The following is a 26,996-nucleotide window of genomic DNA, read 5'->3' as shown; positions in this document are numbered from 1 at the left end:
TTAATATTTTAAATGAGTTATTTAAGTTTAAAATTATCATAAAATAAAAATAATAAATAACTGAGCTCAGACAAAAAGAGCTTCTGGATTGGTAAAATTTATATCTTAAAAAAATAGTGAATTTATTATTTGCTACATTTAAAATACATTAAAATATTTTAAATAAATTGTCAGAAAAATCATAGCTTAAAATTTTTAATTAAATAAATATCATGTCACTAATTAAAAATAATATTTATGTGTCTGTTTTACTCTTTCATGCAAACTCATATTATGAAAATTAATTTTGTAAAATAAAAATGTCTAAATAAACTAACTTTATGTTTAAGAATTTATTAATTAATTAACTAATCTCTATTTTTTATGTAATGTTTTTTATAAATAAATAAAATTATTATTTAACTATATTTAAAATAATATGAAATTCTTATATATATATGATTAAAAGTTTTTATATTATTTTAGCAGGAAGAGACTAAAAGGATTGTAAATCAGCAATCTTAAGATATGCCATAAAAGAAATCCTCTTAATTATACTTGAGCAAATGGCTCCTTTGGCCTGAAGGGATACAAGGAGATTAGTATTAATATTCATATCCTGATAGATCTTTCATAGAAAACATGAATCTTTTACTGCTTAAACAATAGTTAAATGCATGGTATTGTGTTCTTTCTTTTTTTATTTTTTCCTCAATATGTAGACATGGAATCTAAGTAAATTAGCCTTTGAGCTAGTTTTAGTAAAAGCCCATAGCAGTTGTTTCTCCTATGAAGTAAGATAAAATTACAAGTGCCAAAATCAGAATATTTGTTTTCATTTTATTTTTATATTTTTATAAATTATAAAAAATGAAAGCTTGCTTTTTAGGTTTTATAAAATGAAATTAGATGGTAGTTTTTTTGTTTGTTTGTTTTTCATTTATTTAATGTAAATATAAAAATCTGTTCTAGAATATATATGTTACAAAAATATAAAGGGATATATTTACCTTATTAAAAGTAATATCAAAAATATTAAAAATATGGCTTTTATATAAATGGTGTAAACTAAAACAGATCTTATTAGCATGAAATATTAGCAGTTTTTGGGATAAAATTTTTACTATATTAAATTCTCAAAATAATATTTTGTGTTTATGTTAATAAAAGAAATAAAGATACTTATTTTAGTATATTTTTAAAGGCTATAATTCTTAAGAAACAGGAAAATTTTTTGCATAAATAAAACTTGTCTATTCTAATTTTTAAAATTTAAATTTTAAATGCAAAAAAATGTAATATAAAATAATATGAGATAAAATACTTTTGATGGAACCAAATTTATCGAATTTAATGGTATTAACAATATATCTACTTAAAAAAAATTTTTTTTTTAAAGTCTAAAATGAATACCAATTTTATATTAGAATGTAAAATCAATTACTTAAAATTTTAAATCGTTTTAATTTTATTTAAGTATTTTCATCTTATTTAAAATTAATTAATTCTTAAAATCAAATGCATTTATTTATATATTTGTCTTTTTTTTTATTTATGGAAAATAAATAAATGAAAATACCTAAATTTTTAAAACTCAAAACATTCATTCATATAGATTCAAAATGGAAATAAAACACAAAATATTATCAAAATCTTAAAATATTTTTGTGTGAAAGAAATAAAGTTATTAATTTCATTTACATCAACTGATCACAAAAAATAATCCATGAATGAAACTAAATTACTAAACCAATTAATTTCTTGTAGGAAAGTCCATTAGAATTTTTTTTAGGTAGCTAATAAGATTATTTCCTAATTAAATTAATTTATATTCATTAAAATCATACATAAGACACTAATTAGGTACTGTCTGATAATAGATAAGGTTTTTAAAGTAATATAATCAGCTAACTAATGTTTGTATTAATGCGTAATTAATCTAAATCAAGAGAAAAATGTTTCAAACTCTTAAAAAATTGTACTAACCATTATATATTTTGTAAAAATATAAAACAAAATTCTATTTTAAATATTAAAAATACATTCAAAGTATTATATTTGCTATATTTATTGAATACAAATAGTAAATAATTTACTTTTTATTTAATAATAAGCTATGATTATTAGTAAATGATATGAGTAATTTATTGAATTTTTATAACGTATTTATATATTAGTGATTATGATGACAGATATAAATAGAATGGTTGTACATATTTATTTAATATCAGGTGAGACCCTAATGATTTATCTAATGTAACAAAAAATAAATTAATTCTTTAGGGGGATATCACAGATTACATTCAAATGATATTCTATTTTTCTTTAAGAATAAATTAAAAAAATTTAAGATATAAATTAAAAAATCTATTTTTTATTGATATTAATTACTTGTTACCATAATTGTAGCCAAGAAAATAAAAAATTATAATTTTTATAAAAAATAAGAATGCAGATAATTAATTTTATTGTATAAATAATTGACTATCTTAATTCATTTGATTAACTTAATTAATTTATGTAAGTGAATAAATATAATGAAAATGAGTCTAATTGAATATTATTAATTAATTTTTTCAATGCTTTTAGCTTGCAAAAAATAACATCTTAAGCATATTTTTTATATTAAATATAGTTTTAAGTATTTGATTTCTTTTGCTGATTTAAAAAACTATAATTCTCTTTTTAATTTAAATCTTTTATTTAAAAAAGATTGATATCAATTATAATAAAAAATAGTATTTATTTCCTATGATATTTGATCTCCTTTTTGAGACACAAATATTTAAATTTAGCTAAAAATTTTTTGTTTTTCAATTACTTCATAGCGAATACTTACTTACAAACTATATTTTATTTATCTTTTAAAAAGTTTTATTTTATTCCCATCTATATTTTTTCGATCATAAAACAGTAAAATTAAATTTATAAATTTGTTCAATTTTTATATCACTCAAACAAATTTTTCCAGTAAAATTTAAGCAAAATTTTAAAAAAATCATAGTAAAATTTTAAATGCGCTCAAATCAAATTAACTAATTTGATCTAAAAAGGATTATTAAAAAAATCCTTTCCTTATATTATAATTAGATTAGATTAGGTTTCTTTTTACTTTTAAGAATTACCTGTAAAAATTGATTAAAGATGGATTTTTGATAGTAGTAGAATGAAATTATCAGATTACAGTGTATATATAATATAAAAATTTAATACTTTATACAAATAAGTTATTTTAGAAAGTTAATGTAAGTGATATAAATTCAAGTTTAGGATATTAAGAGTAATTAATTAGTTGCAATCAGCAATCCTCAGATATGCCATAAAAAAAGTCTTCTTGATTATACTTATCTAGGTGATTTCTTTATCCAGAAGAGATACATTGAGATGAGTATTAATATTCATTTCCGGAGATGTCTTTCATAGAAAACTTAAATCTTCTGCTGCTCAAACAATAATTGAATGCATGGTATTATGTTTTTTCGTTTTTAATTATTTCCTCTATATGTAAACAAGGAATCTAAGTGAACTATCCTTTCAGCTAGTTTTGGTAGAATCCCATACTGGTAGTTGTTGCTATCAAAATCTGAAAGATAACTAAGAGAAAAACAAGGTTATTTATTTTCATTTGTTTTTATTATTTGTTATTATTTAATCTATTAATTAATTATTGATTTAATGCGGGTTTTAAAGATTGGTTTTATAGATAATTAATGAACGAACGAATATCAATAATTCAAAAGTATTAAATTTTAGGGGAAATAATTTACTAACAAAATCTTACAGTGTTAGAAAAGAATATATAGCAATTTATCTTTTATTAAAAGGCAAAATAATAAATTTTTTGATTAATTATTTTAATTAATTAATTAATTAGTTTATATAGAACCAAGGATGGTAAAAATTAATGTCTATTTTACTATGTAAACATAGACTATTCGTATCTTGAATGGTAATTTATTTATCTCTTTTTAATTACAAACAGTTTATTCTAATTAAATTAGCGAATATATAATATCATTTTGTATGTATTTACTTTTAGAGGACTACTATTTTATTAATGATACTGCTCCCTTATTATTTTGAACTTAAATATTTTTAAATATTTTAAGTAATTCTGAAATTGTTAAAACAAACTAATGATCTGAAGTGATTTTCCAAAAAATAGCGAAATATTTTTTTTTCATCAAATCTATACCTCGCAAATTTGTAAATTAACAATGTATCGCTTATAGATACTTTATCTTTTTTGGAGTTTGTTTTCTATTTTAATTTTCATGTGTTATTAATTTTGAAGTCTTTTTTTAATTAATTAATGGATTGATCTACTTCTTTAGAGTTATTTACTAAATAGAATATACCACCTTAATAACTAAATTATAATTTATAAATCGCGATTTTATAAACTAAATTAATATTTAAGCATTTATGGATTAAATTAGTCACAAGAACTAAATATTAAAATGATTTTTTAGCTCTAAAAAGTTAATGTGTGGAATAAAACTTATAAAATAGACAGCATATAGACAAACAATCTTTCACATTAAAAAAATTTTGTAAGCTGAGTGTTTAATTTAATTTATAATTTAGATTTCTCTCTTGCTTATAAGTCTATTTTACACTGTGAGAATCAATTAAAAGTACATTTTCTCTTTGAAATGTCTTTCAGAATTCTTAGATTTTCAAATAGTATAAATCGAGAACTTAAACATAAAATAAAAATTTGAAGAGCTTTGAATATTTAAAATTTAGCTCGTAATTCAATCTAAAGAGAACATTTAGCACTTTCGAGATACAAACATTACATTTTTTAATTATTTTAAGATAGAAAAAAGGGAAAGACAGATACTTTTTAATTAATAGAAACTTCCTAATCTTAGATCATTATAATTACTTTATTAATTTAATCTATTAAGTCTATTTATTTATTTGTTTATCTATCTATTTCCTTCATTACAATTAATTAAAATAAATATGTTTTTTATTCACTTCGAAATTATTCGGTATCATTACTTTTAATTAGCCATAAAAATTTTTGTTTGCAAAAAAAATATTAAAAGTTTTTCTAAGCTGCTGAAAATTTTCTAATTTAAATGAAATGTGAATTACGAATATTTTTTATAGCTGTAAAATAAAAATATTTTAGATTATTTGAGTTTGTTTGATTCATTTGTAAAAGAGAATTAAAATACTAGCAATAATTTAAAATGAAATAGTTCAAAATAATGACTCTTTACTGATGATATTATATGGATAATATTTTCAAAAAAAAAATAATAAAATAATATTTAATACCTAACAAAATATTTAATTAATGCTTGTTAAATTTATAAAATTAAAGAAAATCTTATTTATTCCAATTTAAATAAAAATATTTTACTATTAATTAATCTTTATTTTTTAATGTTTATACATATATATCTATGATTTTATTATTAAATGGATATGCTGTGGGTTCTCTTCAAAAAGACAAGTGATAAAAAATAGCTTTTTTGAAAAGTTTTATATTAAAACTTTGTATTTTTAAGTTATCGTTTTCAAATATTATTTTTTTGAATTCAGAAAAATATTAATATAAAAAAATTAAATTATTTTTTTAAGTAATTAAATACATAATTTAATATCTAAATTCTACAAATAGAAATAAATTATATTTTTTATTATAAAATTTTCATCAAAATATTGATTTTGATTTTGAACCTGATATGAAGTAATCAATTCTCTTCAATGGAGTATTAATATCGATAGTATCACCAAACTTGTATCTAGAAAGGTCAACCACGCAACTTAATTCTCTTTGTACTCTTGTATGTTTTTAGATCTTCCATTTCGAAAGAAGATCAGAAAGAATTCTAAATTCTTCCTAACCACTTTTGTAAACAATTTTTTAGGTATTTGAGTAATCTAAGACTATGTTAGTTTCTATATTGTTAAGAATGGGATTTGGTTATCTTTTTGCACCTAAAGTTTCTACTGTTTCAACTGCAATCGTGAAAGATTTATTGATTGGATCTATGTAATTTCTCCAAATAATATCTTTTCTCAATATAATATGATAAAATCCGTCTCTCTTTTTGTTATTATTTTCAACTTGCATTAATAACACTGCTTCATCACTAGCTGGACTATTGCTTAATATTTCACTCTCAATATCTTTAATTGGTAAAGGACCTACACATCTTTTGTCATCTAAATCTATAATCTTCATCACTGAATCTCTTCCTTAACTAATTTCAAAATCTTACAATTCTTGATAATTGAATAGTCTTTTATTGTATAAATTATCAAAAGCCTCTTCTTTAATTTTCTCATTTTTATATTAAATATAATCATGATAAAAATGAAGACCAGCTACATAAGAATTGAAAATAAAGTTAACTAAGTTGTAGACCAATATGAGAATCAATAACAGCGTTCCTTGATTATAGTAAGATTCTGCATCAGATGGATCTATAATTACTTAATCCTTAGTTATGCTAACCCATTTTCTTCCCAAAATTAGAACTAATCTAAATAATTAAGTTAAATTAATAATTAAAAATCTTCATTTTTTATTAATGCAAAAACTTAAAAAAGTTAAAATTAAATTTATGAAAAATAAGTGGAAAATTTACACTAAAATTCCTATATATAAAGTATTAATCAATGCTCTTATTATATTATACAGAGGTCTGCTTAGAGGTCTAACTACTATAAAGAAAATTAAGAAGATTGCTTCAATTATAATAAGTGGTATAGTATGATTTTCTTTGAGATTTATTGCAAATATTATAATTATTGAATAAAATAATTTTTTAATATAAGTTATCATGTGGTAATATTTGCTAAGTACACCATTTGATAGTTCAATATCAATAAGCAAATTCCCTAAAGAATGACAAGCAATATACTTTGATTCGATTTCTGAAATATCATGGTTTCGAACTTAGTCAAAAAAGAAATAAAATACTCCTCCAATAGCTCCTATGTAAATAAAGTTAAGCAAATAAGATATTCCATTGAATGCATTTGAGAAACTAGGATCTTATATTTGCATAAATATCACAATAGTTAATGTGATAAAGAATGCTTCTGTTAACTTAGACATAAAGTATAAAAATAAATTGTAGAATGTTTCCAACCAAGGTATTTTTTTATTTTGAAGTTAGGTATATTTTTCGTTTAAGAATCTTAGTTTTACTAAATAGAATACAAACCATAAAAACCCATATAAAAAGATTTATCTAAGCAAATTTACAAAAAAGCTTGAAGAATATCCAAATCTCCTCATATTCACATCAGGAATCTTATTATTAAAATTAAAATATGAATTAATAATTTTTTGTTTTATCAAAAATATTTCTAAATAAAACTTAAAAGAAATTGAATATTAATTTATTTCTTAGAATTTCTTTGCTTATTAGAAATAAAAATTTATTTTATTTGTTGTATCAACAAAGAAATATAAAATAGAAATCTTTATCAATTTTCTTAAAAAATTTTTATTTTTTGCTTTGTCATCAAAATTGAAATCTTTAGTTTAAAAATAAAATGTTGTAATTAATTCTTTGAAATATTTTATAATTTGTTGTAAATTAGAGAAATAAATTAAAAATGATTTTTTTAAATTTAAATTGTTATTATTATTTTTAAATTTAAGTAGTAAGTGATTTGAATAATTATCAAAATTGATTATGATTGAAAAAATAAATTATAAGTAAATAAGATTAATAGTAAGTACTTGAGTGTGTGTAATTGATTCTGATGATTTTCTGAAAATCATAGTATCTTCATATCCAAACTCACCCCACACAGGACATTATTGATATTGCAAGATACTAAAAGCTCTAAGAGTTTCATAAACATTGATTGGGAGATATTAGTTGTACATGAGAATCATAGATGTTGGCTACATAGCAGTGAAGATGAAATTCTATGCCGCTAAAAGTTAAAGCAACCACACAAAATCTATGCCAAAACCTTCTCTATCATATACAGAATGAGAAAACTTCCTCATATTCATTAAGTAATTTAATCTATCTTTGCCTACATCATGATGAGGATATAAATTAAACAACATAGTATATCCAAAATACTTCCTATTAAGAGGAGTATGATTTAAATCTTATATAATGTCTGCATTCTAAACAGTAACTTTTAGTGTTGTTGGTCTGAAGCTGACAAACAAGTTAAACTTTATATCGATCCTTCCTTAGTCTTAATAAAATATGCTTGTAGAAAAGTCTTTATTGTAAGTCAGGCCATCTATATCATAAACCATGTTATCCATTACATTTTATGCAGTTGAATTAAGACTATTTGTGAAATTTAGAGACAAAACAGGCTATTTATTTTATAATTTTTGAAAATAAATAAATTCTTAATTCATTAACTAAAAATTAATTTACCATGATATCCACATCATAATACAAGTAATCAGTAAATGTTGTGTATAAAACACATTATTTTAAGCTAAAATTAAAGTAGAAATTTCCATTTGCACATATACATCTCCCTTTTCTTAATCTTACATAAGGATCTTGATAGCATTGGATACATTAATCGTCTCCTTTTCCAAAGCACTTTAATAAAATAACAAAAATATTAAATATAAATAAAATAATTATTTATTTATTACAGTTCTACAAGTTTAGTAACAAGCTTCACAACTTTCTTAATAGACTTTACCAAAGAATCCATCGGGACAAATACATTACCCATTGTTATCAAGAACTCTTTTACCTTTACAACTTGTACACTACCCAGATCTTTCACAAGTTTTGCAAAGCATGTCACATTCTACATAAAATATAACATAAATATATTTGCTTGTTTGTTTTTTTTTTTAATTTTTTAATTACCAGTGCAATTATCAACTTATTGGTTGTCATAAAAACCTTGATTACAAACACAAGCCTATCCATTCCAGCTGCTATTAAATCTACATTAGATGCATTTTAAAGAAATTGAATTAGGCTATTTAACACATTAAACACAGTCTGTCGGACAATTTTTACATATAGAAGTTCCATCATCATATGTATAATCAGGGCATTAGCAATTAGGTGGATTAATTCTATTTCCTTAGCATTAGATACAATTAGAGGAAGTATTTTAACATCTTGTACATTTAGGATCACATTCTATAATAATAAAAAAATAAATTATAAGAAAATTTCGATAAGATCTAAAAATATTAATTTATTTAATAATATTTTAATATTTTGATATCAAAAATATTTTAAATTTATATTTTATTTTTGATATTTTTTAAAAACTAAAATTTTTAAATTTTCACTTTTTATTAATCTCTAATTTAAGAATCTTATATGATATTAAGTTTTTTAAGATAATTATTTATAAAATAAAATTAATACTTTCACAGATTGCGTTTCCTGAATCAAAATAACCAAATTAACATTAACAGAGAGGAATAAATGATCTGTATGAATTAGTAGCACAGCTATTACACATATCAACTTAGTTATTGCATCCACATGAACCGGTAGCTCCAGATGAGCAAACACTGCAAGAATTTGAGCATTAGCAGTTTTCAGAAACATAATCATCTGCTGTATTTGCAGGGCAAGTCGAACAAGATGGTTCTGTTGTCCTGTTTCCTCTACATTTATTACAAGTCCAGGGTTAGCCTAAAACACACTTTTAGCATTAATTATTACACTCTTTTATTTATAAAAATAAATTTAAATTGATGAATCATATTTTAAAATTACATTAAACACAGTTGTCAATTGTTGTTTGACATTGAGAGCATCTTGGGGTTACACATCTTTCACAAACATCATAGCTTTAATAATACATATAAGGATCTCTACCTTAGTAAGTGTATGTTGGAGTAGTAGAAAAAGTTTAAGTTATTTGCAGTAGGTTTTCAGGAGTTGTACAAGAAGCATCAGTAGGAAGCTATGAACATAAATGGTCAGTTCTTGGATTTTAGTATGAGCATTTTAGACAGTAATTATGATATTTACCTGCATTTAAAGAACAGTATTTTACATCAACTGCGTCGTCTGCATTTTTGTACTTATAAAAATTGCCATTTAATACTGTAAAGAAGTTGTACCAAAAGCCTTAATTTTATTTTGTATTAAGAGAGCTTCCTAAACCTAGATTTTATATTGGTGTTGAGGGAATAGAATCAAAATAGAGCTTATCTTGTAAGGTTTTGTAAAAAGCTCTAACAAGAGTACCAACTCTATTTAAGTACAAATTTGTATTTTCAACAACAAATGAAAGTTAGTTCCAAGAATTATTGTCCAGATGCCACTTTTTAACTGTTTAGCACTCTCTATCAATGCAAACAGTGACCTAGAAAACTAAACCATTACTCAAATAATGTCCAAGGATGATAACATTTCCAACCTAAGCTAATACAACATCTTCATCTTATTTCACTACTGCTAATCCTCTTATCCAAAAGCTGATAATAAAGTTTGAAGCAACTGGTTATGGAATGCTGCTAGGGTAAAGCTGCTGATCTGCTTTAATACCATATCCAAGTATTTCATAGTTGATACTTAGGATCTAATCTTTCATCTAGATAATATTATTATTTTTATTTATAATATTTTAATAAGTAATAAGTTGTTTTAGAATAAATAGAAAATCATTAAAAAATCAAATTTCGAAAATTTTAAATTTATTTATTTATATAAAAAAGTCTTACTGAATCAGGGAATTAAAGAGAGGGATTTTAAGGTGAAAGAAGATACTAATATTAACCTGGATAGTAAAATATAATATTTTAATTTTATTTGACTGAGTATCTTTAGTTGTTTAGATCAAATCCAGCATCAGCAACACTATAGAAATATAAAGGAGTATTTTATGGTCTTACATGATATAAAAATGATTGTTTCTAAGCTTAAATAGTTGTACCTAATACAAAAGTACCTTCACTAATATTACCACCATTAAAAAGTATAGAGGAATCTAAGAAAGTAGTAATTAATACTGGCAAAATCTAATTATAATCTATCCAATAATCGTAGTAAGGTATATAAATAGACATATAAGCAGCGCTTTTAGCTTAATCTAGTGAAATTCCAATATAAACGTACTGCTTATTCTAAATTTTAAAAATATATCTGTTATTTACATAAATTATTAAATATAATTATTCTTACAATTATAGCATTATTTAAGTATGTTTTTTATGTAACATCAATAGAATATTATTGAGGTGGGTTTACTCCTGTAAGACTTGACTGAACAATAATTTAATTAGCTTAATAGGATACTGAAATTATATTTGTTCCATCACTAGTTACAAATTAAAAAAGTTTAACTTTTTTTCTTTTGATAAAAATAAATAAAGCTTTACGTTGATTTTGTGAAACTAATAAATTATGAGTAGGAAGAAGATGAAGATAATTAAATCCAACAACCTAGAGTCATCTAAGTTTATGTAGAGATCATATTCTATTTATTTATTATGCAAAAATATTATTTTTTAATTTTATAAATCTATTTTCTTATGTAAAATATTCATTCTCTTTTATATATTTTTAAATTATCCATAAAAGATTTATTTTTAAAAAACTTTCTTTAAAAAATGATAAAATTTTTTTAAAAATTGGTATAATTTATCTAAATGAATTGAATAAGTGATTGTTTTAATTTAGTTTAAATGTAGAATTTACAGTATTTAAAGTAGCTATCTAAGTAACTTTTTGAATTTATCCAACAGGAATATTGATTACAGCTAAGGATAGAGGATTCCCATTATCTATAGTAGGAATGCAGAAGTTTGAATCTTAATCATCTTAATAAATATTAGCATTACACATACAACTATTCTAACTGAAGGTAAAATTAGAATCAGAATCACATTATTAGCATTCATTGATTGTTGATTAATCTTCGAAAACACAGTATAAACAACCAACTTAGCATCTAACACATTTTGTAGAATCAAACCCAAAACCAGGAGGACATGTACATAATTTATTTTTGTAATTTCCATATAATAACTAATTTTAACACTATTCACACTTAAAATCATCATTTCTTAAAATATTGCAGGAATCTTATCTAACTGTGTCCATATTTACATCATTTAAAACCCATAAACTAACTCCAAGAGGTATTTAGATTTAGTTATTAACTATTTACAATTTAAAATTGTTATTAATTGATGTTACTCCAAACAAAGTTCCTTCATTAAAGGTAATGGAACTTGTAGGGTAAGTTATTTTGGTGGCAACTGATTTTTATCGAAATGAAAAAGAGTCAGTAATAATCATAAATTAGATTTATAAAGATTTTCCATTATCGGTAGCATCAAATGTAATTGTGTATTAAAAGGAATTTTATTAAATATTAGAAGCTGCTCCTAGCTTAAGTAATTTCTAACCAGTCCAATTAATTATGCTACCAAGTATTTAAACATTAGAATTAGGTAAGCTATTTGACATTTAGAATGTATATAATTGAATATTAGATGATAATTGTATTGTGTAGATTTATGTAACTATGATAGATGGAAGTCTTATAGTAAAATAATAATAGTCTGAATAATTTATTAGTGTGGCGTCTCTATTTAATTCATAAAAAATTAATTAAAAAAAAAGATAAAAGTTTAAATTATTACGGATTTCCTGGCAGTTAGTTAGAATAGGAGTATGAAATGTACCTTGGATTGAGTTGATAAGAAAAGTACTATGATAGTTATTTATAGTTCATCAATGAAAATAAAATCTGATAATCTGAAGTTGGTTTAGGAGTCCTAAAACGTATAACATTCTAAATAAGATTATTTTAATAGAAAAGAGCATTTATTTGACTGAAGGGAATAGAAGTAGGATTTTATTTGCATTATTAATTTTAGTTTTGAACCTAAAAAAATATTCCAATATCATAGCCAGCATAATTAGTATATGAATTGAGGTTTGTTGGAGTTTAGATAAATTTGTTTGAATCATAAATTGAAAGGGAAGAAGGAATAGATACGCTAATAGTTGACTTTATTTAATTTATGGCGTATATTTACAAGTCAATGTTTTATTATATCTACCCAAAACTATTTTAGAATATTTGCTATGAGTTTTACAAGTCTTAGAGACTAGAAAGAACTTCTAAACAATTTGAAATAGCTAACCAACTTATTTTGACTGATGAACTGTATTAAATGTAGAATCCCTCAGTCGATACTTTTTTTAGTAATATTTATATTGTATCAGTAAGCTTAAACTCTATTAAAGAAACAATAACTTTAGGGGGCACACTAAACAGTACAGTGAATGGTATATACTAAATTGTATCTATATTTAATTTAATTAAAATAAGTTATTAAGTTAAACTATCAAAATAAAAATAATACTAGCAGGTATTTACATAACGCCTGAAGAAATTTTCCCATTCCTATTAAAAGTATATACATTAAAATCGACGCTGCTTATAGGGTTTATTAGACTTATTATTATCTTATTATTTGTTTATATATCTGCTAAAACTTATCCTGATGATTGATTTAGTGAAGATATCACAACTAAATATTCTAAATTTAGCAAGGTAATTGAATACAGAATATCTATTCCATTAGTGCTAACAGGAACAGTTTTTTTTTAATTAAATATTTTTAAAATCTCTCTACACTCTATAATTTTAGTAAAATTTATTAATCAAGTTTTATAATTTGAATAAATTAATGATATTATCAAGTTATCTCTGCTATTATAAAAATTTGATTCAAAATAATTAAAATAAAAAATTTTTTATTTTGAATATTAAATATTATTTTATTTTTTAGATATTATAAAATAAAATTTTAAATTAAAAAAAAAAATTAGTGTTACATTAAATTTTTTTTAGATAATTTAAATAAACTTTAATAAAAATAAAGCTTTTTAAATAATAAAATTTACGATTATCATATGGACTTATAATTTAAGATTATCCTGAAGAGCAAGGAAGGCACTTTGAAAAATTAGAAGCAGAAGTAATATAATCTTATTTGAGTTCTGAGTTTTAACTCAAAACACACTACTTAGTGCAAATACCTTCATTAGTCATCCTATAACCCTAAGTGCATAGTAGACATTGTTTAGTTTCTAATCCATACACTAACTAGCAATTGGATTAAAATCCTTCGAAACCATACTAAAATAATGATACGCCTTTGAAAATTTTAAAGTCTCTTATCTTCACATTTGACTGGTTTGTACTACTACTTATTGTGATTTTTATATTATCATATCCATTTTTTATTAAATCTTTTAACTCAGTAACACTTGTTTAAAGTTATTTATCAATTGTATATGAAGCATTTAAAGTGTACATAGTGATTGTCTGGCTTGATAAAAATTAAGACCCATCAAACACAAATGAAAAGAAATGCCAATAGCTACCTAAATAAGCATGTCTTAAAACATATGAATTAATATTAACTTACCAGATTCCACCTAATTAGATATGAGTAATTTGAAGCTATGTTTAATTGTCTCCTAGCATTATAGTAGCAACAACTAATCCAGATTAAATTTAACTTAAATTTATCCAATAGCTGATTATAAATCCATCATTCACAGGAATACTTGGTAGGACTTTTGGCTTTTAAAATTCAACAAAACTTTGAACAAGAACTGCTTAGGAATCATCTATGATTAAATGATTCCCTTCTTGGTTGCTTCTATTTCTCAGATAGATTTAATTATTCTAATTAAACAAATCTTATCCTTCCATTGTGAAATGATATACAAGTTTTGCAGGGAATTTGCTTACTAGTGGCTCTGAAAAAGGATAATCAGTATTATCAAAATCGTTAAAAATATAATTCCAGTGAACTTGCACGTTTTTCATTTAAACACAGGAGGGATTATATTGTGTTTAAAACATAGGTTAAGAACTCATAATTAATCCGCCTTAGGTTAAAAATGTTTGATCACTAAATATAAAGTTATTACTTTGTTGAAAAGGAAAATTTTTTAGCATTGTTGATATATTTGTGTTACCATTTTTCTACTATTTAATCATCACATTTAAATTTACATTTAAATTTGTATTTAATGATATTACAACTTAAAAAGAAACACTTAAAAAATACCATTAAGTCCTGTCGATATTAGAATAATGATTAATCGCTCCTGATTTTTCACTATTTCCATCATAATATATCAATGGTGTATTTATATTTTATTCATCTATTCCCAAATAAAAAATTAAATCAGTGTTAGTATTGCTTTATGTGCTTTTTGCAATATAAAAAAGTATGTTTTTGCCATCTAATTGGTGCCCAATAGATCTGAACCATCCTGTAAGAGTAAAACTGCTTGAATTTTCAGCATCATTTGTTATAGATGCTATAGGATAAATAAATTTATTTGCCTCAAATGCACTATTAAAAAAGCATGGCGTTTCAACTGTAGAGGATATAATTTGCTTCGATTATTCCGGATACATATTTGATATACCCAAACACACTTAGGTTAATGTTACATAAATAAGAGCAGAAACAAATATCATTTTAATCTACCAAACAAATAATTTTGCTTCTTATTATTATTAATATTATCAACTCTTCTAATAAATACAAACTATCTTTACTTACTAATACTTTTTTTGATATTTATTTATTTTATTCACTGTTATTATTGATTAATAATTAATTGAGAACTTTTAGATTACATGCAAAAATTAATAATAAAAAGTTTAATAATATCAAACACAATTTCTTTTACTAATTGTTGGTTTTTCCTTTTTATTTAATAGTTATTTATCCACCTAAAAATAAATCAAATATTAATTATTCGTAATTCAATTTAATCTACCTTTTTTCTTCAATCATTTAAAACCCTATATTTTATTCATAATTCACAAAAACTAATTTTTTGTTTGATTTAAAGAGGTATGTATTAAAAGATGATGATTATGTTGATGAATAAATGGTATGGTATATATTAATTATATACATACAAAATTATTTAACAAATAATTTTATAAACAAAAACAAATAAAAAAATAATTTTTTAGGACTTAATTTACATATTTTAGATTTAATAATGTTTTATTATATTGCTTTTAGAAATTTTGATTGAAAAAGAAGATTACTTACTTACTTATAAAATGAACTATTTATTAATAATTAGATCTATTTATCTCAATCACCAATTTAGACTACTTTAAGTATTTAGTTTTTCAATGTGCTTAAATATAGTTTCGAAATAAATATTAGTACTATCTCTAATTATCTATTAGAATGCTAAATTATTGTAGTTTTAATCATTAGAAATTACACTCTTTTTTCTAAGTATTTCTTAAAGTTTTTCAATTAAATCTTTAGTTTTCATGTTTTCATCTAAAGATTTAAGCTGACCACCTCCATTTAGACAACCACTAGGACATGCCATGATTTCAATGTAGTCGTATTTACACTTATTTTATCTCAAGTTTCTTATTATATTTTAAATATTTCTTAAACCATAAACTCTAGCAAAACTTAAAATATTAGCTCCATCTTTAACTAGAAAGATTTCCTGTTTTTTATAATTAGAATAAATAAGAAAATAAATTATTTATATAATAATTTGATTACATTAAAATCAGAATTTTTTCCTTATTTAGTAATTATTTCATATTAATCTGGATTAAGGTGATGAATATCTGATGCAGCTCTTCTAATGATATAATCAAGATAATCGTTTGATCCAATAGTTGAATCAAAAATATTTGATAATATAGGCAATAGAAGCTAATCAAATGTTTAACTATCTCCAAAAAGATATTCTTCTATATTACTTACAACAATACGAGATATATCTAAATTTTCATAGGGAAAAATATTGTTTTCAATATATTCTCTCTCTTTTGAAATCAACTCATTCTTGCTTTCTTCATCGTTACTATTATTTACATTTGTCTATGCCTATTTTATTTATTCTTGGACATCAACCAACTTTTATCCTTCTACTTTTTTTAACAAATCCATTATTTCCTAAGCAGTGAGAACAACATCAACATCCTTGATACCATTTCCTATTTCAAAATTATAAAAATTATTTTTATTAAATTTATATAAAATATTTCAATAATAATTGTTAGTTTTAATTCTATTTTGTCTTATTTAATTTTGCTTTTAATTTTTAAACAAATGAATAAATAATTACTCTCGAATTCCTTTCTCGCTGATTCTACTTTTTTATCATAGCAAGGCATAACACTAACAAAAAGAATATCCTTTGATTCCTTATTTATTACAAATTTATAATTTTTTACTTAAATAAAGCGCAAATTAAAATAGAAAGAATAATATAAATACAGCATAAAACAAAGTAATAGCAACTTAAATTAATTTATAGAAGTATTTGTTTATTTTTTTTCTTTCTTTCTTTGTTAATTGCTTTACTAGGACAATATAATAATTTTAAAATATTTTTTACAATTCCCATTTTGCTGGCTAGAGAGTTTTTAACTAATGAGCCCATAACTTATTATGGAGATTTAACTTAGGACATATAAGGAATAACAAATTCTCCAACAGCTTTTTCTGCATAGCAAGCCCATCCTGGACATTCAGAAGAAAGCACAGGTACACTTTATCTAATTAACCAGATAAATTATAATTAAATAGGCAAATATTTTATAAAATAAATTACTTGTTTTCATATCTTTTCTTGAATTCTCTATATGCTTATTCTAATACTAACTAATTTGCAAATCTCATGTCAAAGACATATCTATTTTTTATTCAAAATGTTTTAAAAACACTTAAAGCTATTTATATTGAATTATTTTATTGTTAATTTAACTATTTTTAAATTAAAATCATTTAAATTTTATATTTTTGCTGCAATGGTTCTTCATTAATTTTTCAAATTTAACTTTTTAAGATTTAGCTTTTTATGCTTGAGGTAATGCTTATTTTGTTCAAAAAAAACTAGTATGCATGAATAGGAATCTTATATTATAAATAATGTATTTTATTACTAAACATTCAATTAGTCTTGAAAGAAATAAGTCAATGCTCTTTAAATATGTTCTTCTGATAGGCCAAAATGGTAAGCCATAGAGGCCCTAGCTTGTTAGGAAATGCCTACTACTGCATGCTTGTAAGATTGTAATTTTAAAAGAAACTCTTCAACACTTTGCTATTATTACAAGATAGTTTCAGCAGTAGTAACGCAGCCACTACATGCAAGACAATCACTCAAAGTGACTTTTGCTGTTTACTTTGCTGTCTTTTTAATCAAATCTGGTTTTTGAGGAATCATTCCATATGCTTTCTGTAAAGAAAATTAGTTAAATTATTTGATAGAATAAACAATTATTTTTTCATACAACTGTAGGATCTTCAGTAGTTTTCAATTTTGAATTTTTATCAAAAATTGGTAGAATACACTCCTAAGAAGGAGATATGTAATCATCTAAACTTGCTATCTTAATTGTACCAGAAAACATTGCTATGTATGAATGCTAACTTTTTTATAAATATGTTGCTCTTAAACTATATATTTATCAATCTAATTTTGATAATTGATTAATTAATTAATTTATTAATTTTTACAGTATTTTACTTTTACTAAAAAATTTAAGAAGATTCCTGATTCTTTGAAAATTATAGTGGAGATTAAAATTAATCTAAAATATAAATTTCTAATAATACAAACAATTATTTATGGTCACTAATTTGTTAGCATAACTCTTTAAAGGGACAATTGCTTAATATTAATATATAGCTCACTCAAAAACACTACATGCAATAATAATTAATATCATGTTAGTTTCATAAGCAAGGCAGTATAGACAGGTTTCGTTTCTAGTTTTAATTACTATAAAATATTTTTTTAATTTAACAAGGTAAAAGAAATAAACAAAATTAGTTTCTATTTATCTTTTATTAGATATTAAAAACTATTGATATTAATAAAGATTTAGTTAAGATGGGATAACTATGTGATAAAATTACTTGCGTAGAGTAATGCGATTATTTTAATTCTTTAAGTAAAGTAAATAAAAACTTGCTTAAAAATAATAAGAAATACCTTTAAATTATATCAAAAGTTTCTTAGATATAAGTGGTTTGATAATACATATTTGTATCTTGATTTCAAGTAAATTTAATTTATTTATTTAGCTTATATCTATTTCTGTAATTATATTTTAAATGTTTTAAAACATATTGAAAAGACTGTTAATCAATCATACATACCACAAATTCTTTTAAAATTATTTTTTAAAGTGAAGAAAAGTTGAAAATATAGGTTAAAATAAACCTCCCCTCCCCTCTCCATTTAACTTTTTTCGAAGATATTAATTTAAGATAAATTACATTAAATTAAAAATTAATTTAAATAAAAATAGAATTTTATTAAATTTTAAATCTCTTAAATAGAAAACTTTTGATATAAATAATGTTCTAATTTTTTTAATACTAGATATGGCAGTATTAACAATTTAGATACGATTTTAATAAAAGATTAGTTGGTTTAATTTGTAAGGCTAAAAATTATCATAATGAATTTAATGTATTTTTTTTTGGTTAAGATAACATTAATTGATTGATTAACATATAAAATTAAAAGATGTAATTAATTATCTGAAATAGCTGCTTTTAATTTAGGTGAAGCATTATCTAACTGCAAAAATTTATAAATTATTAAATTATATTTAAGGTAAAAACAATTTTTTTGATTTTTTAGCAAAATAAATAGTATAAAGATACAAATTCAAATTAATTTATTTAAAAAAATAGTTAAAATAAAATAAGCGATTCAGGTGCTTCTAAATTAGGACAATTTTTAGGCAAATGCTTAAATATCTCTCATTTATATCTTGAAATGAAGTATTCAAAGTTTTTAAATGTTAAATATAATTTTTATCCTAATATTTAAAGTGATAATTTAATTGGAGACGATGGTTCCAGTGAGCTAGGATTAGGATTATCTAAATGCAAGAATCTCATAGTTTTATCTATTAACTTATCAGGGTAAACGATTATTCTAATTTTTATTTATAATAAATAGGAATGTATAGCTTAAATATTATAAAATAATTATTTATTTATTAAATTAGAAATAATAAAATATCTTAATCTTAATACATATTAAATTTAAATATAGAGAAAATCATATAAAAGAGAGGGGTGCTTCTAATCTGGGTATAGGTGTTGGTTAATGCTAAAAATTAATAAATTTCAAACTCAATTTATTGTAAAATATTTTAATTAAATCTTAATTTTATTATAATTTTTATAAATTATTAATAGTTGCAATTTAATAGGAGCTCAAGGAGTTACAAATTTAGCTCTAGGTATTAGTAAATCATAAACACTATAAAATTTTTCCCTCTTTTTAAGGTAAAACTCTAAAAAATATGAAAATGCTAAATAATTCATTATATTTTGTTTTTATAGAGATGATACTATTGGTGATAATGGGTTTTGTGGTTTAATTGATAACTTAAGCTATTGCAGTAATCTTTTTTCTCTTGAGCTAATAATTTAGTATTATAATAAGATATTTATTTGTTTTAATAAATACAATTTAATATTTTTTATTAAAAAGAGATAGATCAATTAGTAGCTAAGTTAAAATATGCTAAACTCAAAAGATTAAAAAAATGAAAAAATTAATTTAATTTTCAGTTATGTATTTATATTTATGAAACTATTTATTTAATATTTTATTTAAAAATATTGATTTGAAATGTGTAGAATAATTTTAATTAAAAAATTAAAGAGTCTAATTATAATTTATGATTGAATTTAAGCATACTTTTATTTTTAAATTAAAATAAAAATAGTTATATTAATTGTATGAATGTAATTTAGTAGTAATTCATCATAATAGAATAGATCTCATTAAAAATTAGATGTTTAGAGATGTTAAATAGTGAAATAAAGAGTAAAAATAAAGGAATATGTAAATATAGATAGATGTATATAATATACTCATAATTGTAACCGAATAATAAATTTATATTAGTTTATTGAATGTAGTTAGTTATTTAGTTATGTATTATTTATGTATTTAGTTACTTATTCACTGTAATGATTAATATTTGTTAAGATATCTTCTCAATACAATATGAAATATTTATTTATTTTCTTACTAATTTATTTACAACTTTTTTTAAAATTCTCTAATATTCAAGAATACAAGAGTAAAATTATTATTATTATTATCATCATCATTTTAATAATATATTTATGTATGTATTTATTTATTGATTTGATTTGATTGTTTCTCCTTTAATACCTAACTTTTACAAATTCTTCGTTCTTTTTTGTTTTCCCTTTCCTTCAATAATCAATTATGTTTTCTTCGCTTATTGGTTATTTAGTTAGTTGTTTATTTAATTTATTGTTTATTAATTTTTTAATGCTACCTTTAATAAGCACGTTTATTTGCTAATTTCTTATTTAATTACTTATTTGCTGCTTAGATGGTTTTTTGTTTTGGATTTATTGCTTAAGATTTATTAGAAATTATGAGTGTTTTTTTAGTTTTGATTGAATAAATTTATTTATGAATGAATTTTTAATAGAGTATAGTGTCAATCATTGTTTGTGCTAGTTTGTGTTTTCATTGTAATATAGCTAAATAGATACATGAGACTCTTTACTGGATTATTACAAAGGCAGTAATAGACACGAGCAGAGAGAAAGAGGTGGAAGATTAATAGCTAAGTTTAAAGAGAAATAAAATTTAATTATTTAAGTGAATTGCGTCTAAAAGCAAATCCTTATTTACTTATATATTCTTGAAAAATTTAAAGATTTTATCAGGGTTTATTTATATTTTTAAATCACAGACAAGCATATAGTTGTAATTATAAAATGATTCATACTTATTATTATGACTTTATTTTACTTACTTACTTAGTTGGTTTTGTTTAGTATAGCTATTATTATTATTATTGGTTTATAATTATTGTTTATTATTATCTTAGGTTCATTGATTGATTGATTGATTTATTGTGTATCTTCATTATTATATGAGATTGTAAAAAGAATTAAAAGACTTGTAGAAAGAAAAGGAAGATTATAGCACTATCCTTAATGATGATATAGTTTAGGATAAATCATTTTTGCATTTGCTTTATTGAATGAGGGAGGGAGGGAGGAGAGGAGGAACAAAGAAATAGAGATGGATTAGTTGATAAAATTTATAAAAGTAATAAATTATTTATATAAGTATTATATTTATAAGAATGGTTGAAGATTCATCTAATTTGTAATTTAACTAATAAATTGATTGAAAGATTGTTAAACTGATTAATCAAAATGATATTTAGTTATTCAGCTATTAATTCATTCAGTCAGTCATTTTGTTAGTTATTTAGGATATTTACAAATAGTTTAATCAATTAATTCAAACTGGTATTTTTCTCTTATTGAATTGGCTATAGTTTGTTATAAAATAGAATAAATAAATAAGTTTTATTTTTAATTATTTAAATAAAATGAAAAAAAAATAATATAAAATAGTTAGTTAGTGAGTGAGTTAATTTGTTAGTTTTTTATTGAATTAAGAAAAGAAGCAATAAAATAACTTATTATTACATCTAATCGATGCTTTCTTAATGCTTTCAATAAATTGTCTTTTTCTTCAAAAGTCTCCTTTATATTTATAACACAAAAATTTTGAAATATAGGGATTTATATTTCATTTTTATTTCTTTCTTTCTTAATTTGATTTGATAAAATTAATTTATCAATTGACAATTTATTGAATATCTTATTAAAATTATTCATTCACCACTTTATCATTTAATTATATAACTTAATTCCTCACTTTTTACTGATATAAAATTATTATTATTTTTATTGAGAGATCAATAAATTCAATTTTGTGAGGTGAGATAGTTAGAAAGTAAATGTGTGATTATTGGAAAATAATTTACAAATTTAAATATTAAGAATAAGCTTATTAGCAAATCGCTTAAAAAAAAATGAAGTGGAAATGAGCTTACGCTTTCACTTGAGTATTAAGGAGCTTTTATAATTTTTTATCAAGAGTTTGGGCATTTCCTGCATATTCATCCATTTCTTATTCTACAAATCCTGTCTGTGTTGTTTCATCTAACTCTTTATTTTCTTCTTCTATCGGTTTCACATTACTTTTTTCATCATCCACATCAAATTTACTTCCCATAATTTAACTTCCTCCTTATTTATGTATATTTGTAGGAACGTACTTTATATTAATTGAGCTATAGGTACCCATAAAAGATCCTCCTGTACTTTTACGTATAGTTGAACGTACAGATGGGGTAAGACTCAAGTTTCTTTTTTAATTTCTTTGGCCATTACCTGCTTCAGGTGGAGCTAAATATCCCGAATCAATCTAACCTATTGACCAGATTGGAGTAAAAGAGAGCTTTTTTACTCCGCTTCTCTGTACATCTTGTCCATCTGCATTTAAGTTATTCTTACTATCAGAGCTTTTACCTTCTTTACTTTGATTATGTTCGCTCCAATCCCAATCATTTTCGTTATATCTAACATTATTTTATTATCCTAGCTTCTAAAACATGTTCTTTAAATACTTATAGTCTGGCTAAGACTTAAAGTGGAGTTTTTTAACATAATCGAGATACTTTACAAATTCATTTGGCAAATCTTTGCATAAATCTGTTGATTTAGTCTTTGCTTTTATATCACCAACAACCTATTTATATTCAAAAACAAAATTAATTTAATAACCTAGCCAACACAATGCTATTTTTATTTTTCTTTCTCTTATGATGCTACATTTATTTAAATTTTCATAATAATTTTGCCTAATATTGTTTCGCACTAAGCTAAAAATACTGCTTTATCTATTTCTAAATTTTTATTGCTTGCTAATTATTTTTATTGACTTAACAAAACCTTTTTATAAATGTTTTTGAAATTTAATAGCGAGAAACTATTTGCTCAAAAGTAAAGTTAGTTTGAAAAAAATATTGAGATAAAAATAACATTTAGCTAATTATATTTAAATTTTTTCAAAATTGAGAGCAATTTTTTTGCTAAAACATAGTTTCCTACATGAATCGCTTTGTAGGTGCTTATCTAATCTAGTAATCGCAATTTATAACTTACTAACAAAAATAAATGCTACTTAAGGCAAATCAGTAAAAATTGGCTAAAATAATTAGAATTGATAAATAATTATTAATTCATCAGTCTTTTTTTAGATAATTAATGCCTTTTATATCGATTTCATGAAAATTTGGCGCATTTTGATTGATTTCAGAGGAGTTTTGTAAACTTAAAATCTTATGACTATTATTTTATAGAACTTTGTTTGTCTTATTAATTAAATTGATTGATAGAGTGAGTTATAGATAAAATAGAGATGCAGATAGATAAAGGGGTTTGTTTGTTAGTTTGTTCTAATAAAAGTAAAATAATTAAAAAGCAAAGATCATGAATAAAAATTAATTAACTATAATTTGTTTTTTATCACAAAAATATGCGTGTTTTGTTTTGTTTTTTATTTAATTTTAAGCATATTTTTCAAATGCATAGTCTCAATCATTTATTTTTACTTACTCTCTCTCTCTTTCTCACATTCTATCTCTCAAACAAAATTAATTATTTCCATATATAAATTGCATGAATTTTTTATTCATCGATTCATTTATTCACTCAATCAATCAATTAATCATTCTGTGTTCTCTCCTTTTTATTTCTCAAATTTATCTTACGATTTGTTTATTGAATATCTGATGGTTGTTTTCAACTTATAACATTGCGCTAAATTCAAATATTTGGCTTTGGTCAAAATGCGATGAGGCATATGCTAAAATATTTTAAAGCATGAATACTTCTTAGGAGATTTGTTATTTGTACATTGGAGAAAACTGAATTATTTGTTTGGATTTTTACCTGAGTTTTATCTTTATCAGTGACGTTTTATAGATTCTACCATGGAAGATGGCCTTTGAGCAAAAAAATCATTACATAGCCAAGTGATTCTAAATCGTCTTTACGACCCAACTCGTGTCCCTAGTGCGCTGCTATGGATGCATAACGAGTTGTACCGATAAAGGGCTTATTATCCTTGAATGTTATATGACGACCACTATTGTCCCTATATATTTTAGAAATACCGTAATCAATAATATAAACCATGTGAGATTCATTTTCTCTGCCCATGAGAATATTTTCTGGTTTCAAATCTCTATGGATAATTGATCTATTGTGGACATTTTCTAATACAGTGATGAGCTGGTCCATAAGCATCAGCACTGTTTTCAATGAGAATTTCTTAAGCGCCTTCATGTAGTAGGCTAAATCTCTACCTAATAAATTCAATACCATAATGTTGTAGTTATTTTCTTAACCACTCCAATAAAGTTTTGGGACATTTGAAAGACCTTAAAGTCTTGTTAGAATCTACACTTCTCGATCCAGACTTCTTATGTCTTCATTATCTTCCTTTTCTAATTTTATGGCAACGAATTCTTTAGTGTTCTTATCCATACCTAATCATTTATATAAAAAAAATTATTGACGATTTATATTTTATAACCATTTCTCTCTTCTAATTTTAACTAATAAATTAATTATGCTTTTGCACTTAGTAGCTCTAAATTTCTTTTAAAAAAAACACCTAGTTTATCTCCATCTGCAAATATATTCATTAAAAACTGTAAAATTATGCTAAACTATCATAAACATGGTACTTTAGCCCCTAAATTAAAAAAAATTCTTTTGTTTTATAGCTTCGGTTACTCTTTTATGCTTAGGAATGAATTTATGAATGGTAAAATCCCATTGCAAAATAGATTTAAATAAAATTTATTTATAGTTAATTAATGGATGATCAAACGAAAACAAAACGTGAAGATATTTCAAAAGTGCTGATATGAATTGTATGAGTGTGGTAATTGCTATGAAACTAATACGTATGAGAGGCATTTCATATAATTTTATTTTCATAAATTTGGCGCAACCTTGCTTTGAAAATCATTAAATAAAGAAAAAATAGATAGTGATCAAAGAATCAATCAATCAAAAGCATTTATTTTAACGAAATTTATAAGTAAGTGCAAAAGGAGTGGTAATTAATAAAAGGAATTAATTGATTTGGAATATTTTTACCTATGAACACAACACCAAAACTACCGGAGCTGACTTTCTTTTTAAGAATCCATTGATTATTGAATATTTTGCTCTCTTTATTTGTTTATAAGCTCGACATTTTAAATTTGACCTCTCACTGAGGGTTAGTAATCAATTTGATTTGCTTTACTTAAATGGATTTGATGCAATACTTTTTATCAATTAATTAATTAATTAGTTAATTAATCTGCACGCTTTGATTGGTAGTTTCTCTCTATACTTATTCAACAATAACTCTAACAATCAGTAAATCTCTAAGATTTTTTTGGCTTCTTCTTTTGTTAACTGTATTGCTGTCTCAATTATTCGCTTTTCGATGCTTGCTTGTTAATGGAAGCTAAAGTTGGTTACCTAATTTTAGTTTTTCTTTAGTTTAGTTACCGTACTCTTAATCTATTATTATTATTATATTAAAGACAATCTATATTTATTAATTTTCTTTTAATCTTTATTTGTTTCTTTAATTGATTGATTCTTTTTTTTGCTCACTCTCAGTCAATTGCAAGTTTATTTATTTATTTCTTTCTTTCTTTCACCTTTATTTTTTTAGTTATATGTTTCTTCCTTTATTTTTTGCTTTGTCTTTGTTATTTATTGCTTTTATTAGATTATTTTATTAGTTAGTTTGTTTCTTTATTTATTTCTCTCTCCTTTACTATATTAATTCAATTTATATTGATTATACTCCAGTACTTTCTCTCTTCAATTGAATGATTGTTTACTTTTTTATTTTTATTATTTTTATCAAAAAACAAATGTGTTTGGTGTGCTTTATTGGACTATTGATTGATTGATTAATTTATTTATTTTTTGATTTGATTTGATTTTTTTTCGTTTACTTTCACTAGTCTTCTTGCTAAATGCTTTTAAGATTAGTTTCACCTTTTATTATAATGATTAATATTAATATAATAATTATTATGTTCTTCTTTTAAGTTTAATTATTTCCTTTATTGTCAATAATCTTCGT

The 26,996-nt window shown here is 22.8% G+C and overlaps 6 protein-coding genes across 6 annotated transcripts; 1 reads left to right on the top strand and 5 right to left on the bottom strand. All coding sequences in view use genetic code 6, as the record gives it.

Moving 5' to 3' along the window:
• Positions 1-491: 491 nt before the first annotated feature.
• Positions 492-971, bottom strand: TTHERM_00198120 (transmembrane protein, putative; the record flags this gene model as incomplete). The annotated part of the gene is made up of 1 exon (XM_001006993.2): positions 492-971. The coding sequence occupies exon 1, from the start codon at positions 816-818 to the stop codon at positions 492-494; it is 327 nt and encodes a 108-aa protein (XP_001006993.2). The 5' UTR covers positions 819-971.
• Positions 972-3,068: 2,097 nt separating this feature from the next.
• Positions 3,069-3,669, bottom strand: TTHERM_00198110 (transmembrane protein, putative). Its single transcript, XM_001006992.3, has one exon. It carries the CDS (start codon positions 3,602-3,604, stop codon positions 3,278-3,280), a length of 327 nt encoding a protein of 108 aa, XP_001006992.1. The 5' UTR covers positions 3,605-3,669; the 3' UTR covers positions 3,069-3,277.
• A 1,981-nt stretch (positions 3,670-5,650) lies between these two features.
• TTHERM_00198100 (bowman-birk serine protease inhibitor family protein) lies at positions 5,651-15,438 on the bottom strand (the record flags this gene model as incomplete). Its single annotated transcript, XM_001006991.2, has 15 exons — positions 5,651-6,485; positions 6,591-7,261; positions 7,697-8,299; positions 8,364-8,537; positions 8,594-8,754; positions 8,817-9,098; positions 9,333-9,638; positions 9,690-10,512; positions 10,643-11,044; positions 11,103-11,238; positions 11,300-11,397; positions 11,619-12,513; positions 12,569-13,238; positions 13,298-13,573; positions 13,842-15,438. The coding sequence occupies 15 exons, from the start codon at positions 15,436-15,438 to the stop codon at positions 5,651-5,653; spliced, it is 7,929 nt and encodes a 2,642-aa protein (XP_001006991.2).
• Positions 15,439-16,076: 638 nt separating this feature from the next.
• On the bottom strand, positions 16,077-18,369 carry TTHERM_00198090 (iron only hydrogenase large subunit, carboxy-terminal domain protein; the record flags this gene model as incomplete). The annotated part of the gene is made up of 7 exons (XM_001006990.3): positions 16,077-16,448; positions 16,508-16,947; positions 17,079-17,157; positions 17,352-17,511; positions 17,568-17,648; positions 17,899-18,194; positions 18,250-18,369. 7 exons carry the CDS (start codon positions 18,367-18,369, stop codon positions 16,077-16,079), a joined length of 1,548 nt encoding a protein of 515 aa, XP_001006990.2.
• Positions 18,370-19,425: 1,056 nt separating this feature from the next.
• TTHERM_00198080 (kinase domain protein) lies at positions 19,426-20,574 on the top strand (the record flags this gene model as incomplete). The annotated part of the gene is made up of 8 exons (XM_001006989.2): positions 19,426-19,436; positions 19,494-19,583; positions 19,664-19,753; positions 19,805-19,897; positions 20,031-20,120; positions 20,177-20,266; positions 20,324-20,413; positions 20,475-20,574. The coding sequence occupies 8 exons, from the start codon at positions 19,426-19,428 to the stop codon at positions 20,572-20,574; spliced, it is 654 nt and encodes a 217-aa protein (XP_001006989.2).
• Positions 20,575-22,283: 1,709 nt separating this feature from the next.
• TTHERM_00198070 (kinase domain protein) lies at positions 22,284-26,105 on the bottom strand (the record flags this gene model as incomplete). The annotated part of the gene is made up of 4 exons (XM_001006988.3): positions 22,284-22,314; positions 22,885-23,582; positions 24,788-25,386; positions 26,006-26,105. 4 exons carry the CDS (start codon positions 26,103-26,105, stop codon positions 22,284-22,286), a joined length of 1,428 nt encoding a protein of 475 aa, XP_001006988.3.
• Between the last annotated feature and the right edge of the window lie 891 nt (positions 26,106-26,996).

This window comes from Tetrahymena thermophila, assembly GCF_000189635.1.
Source record: "Tetrahymena thermophila SB210 genomic scaffold scf_8254815, whole genome shotgun sequence".
Taxonomy (NCBI): Eukaryota; Ciliophora; class Oligohymenophorea; order Hymenostomatida; family Tetrahymenidae; genus Tetrahymena; species Tetrahymena thermophila.
This window is presented reverse-complemented; position numbering and strand designations above follow the sequence as displayed.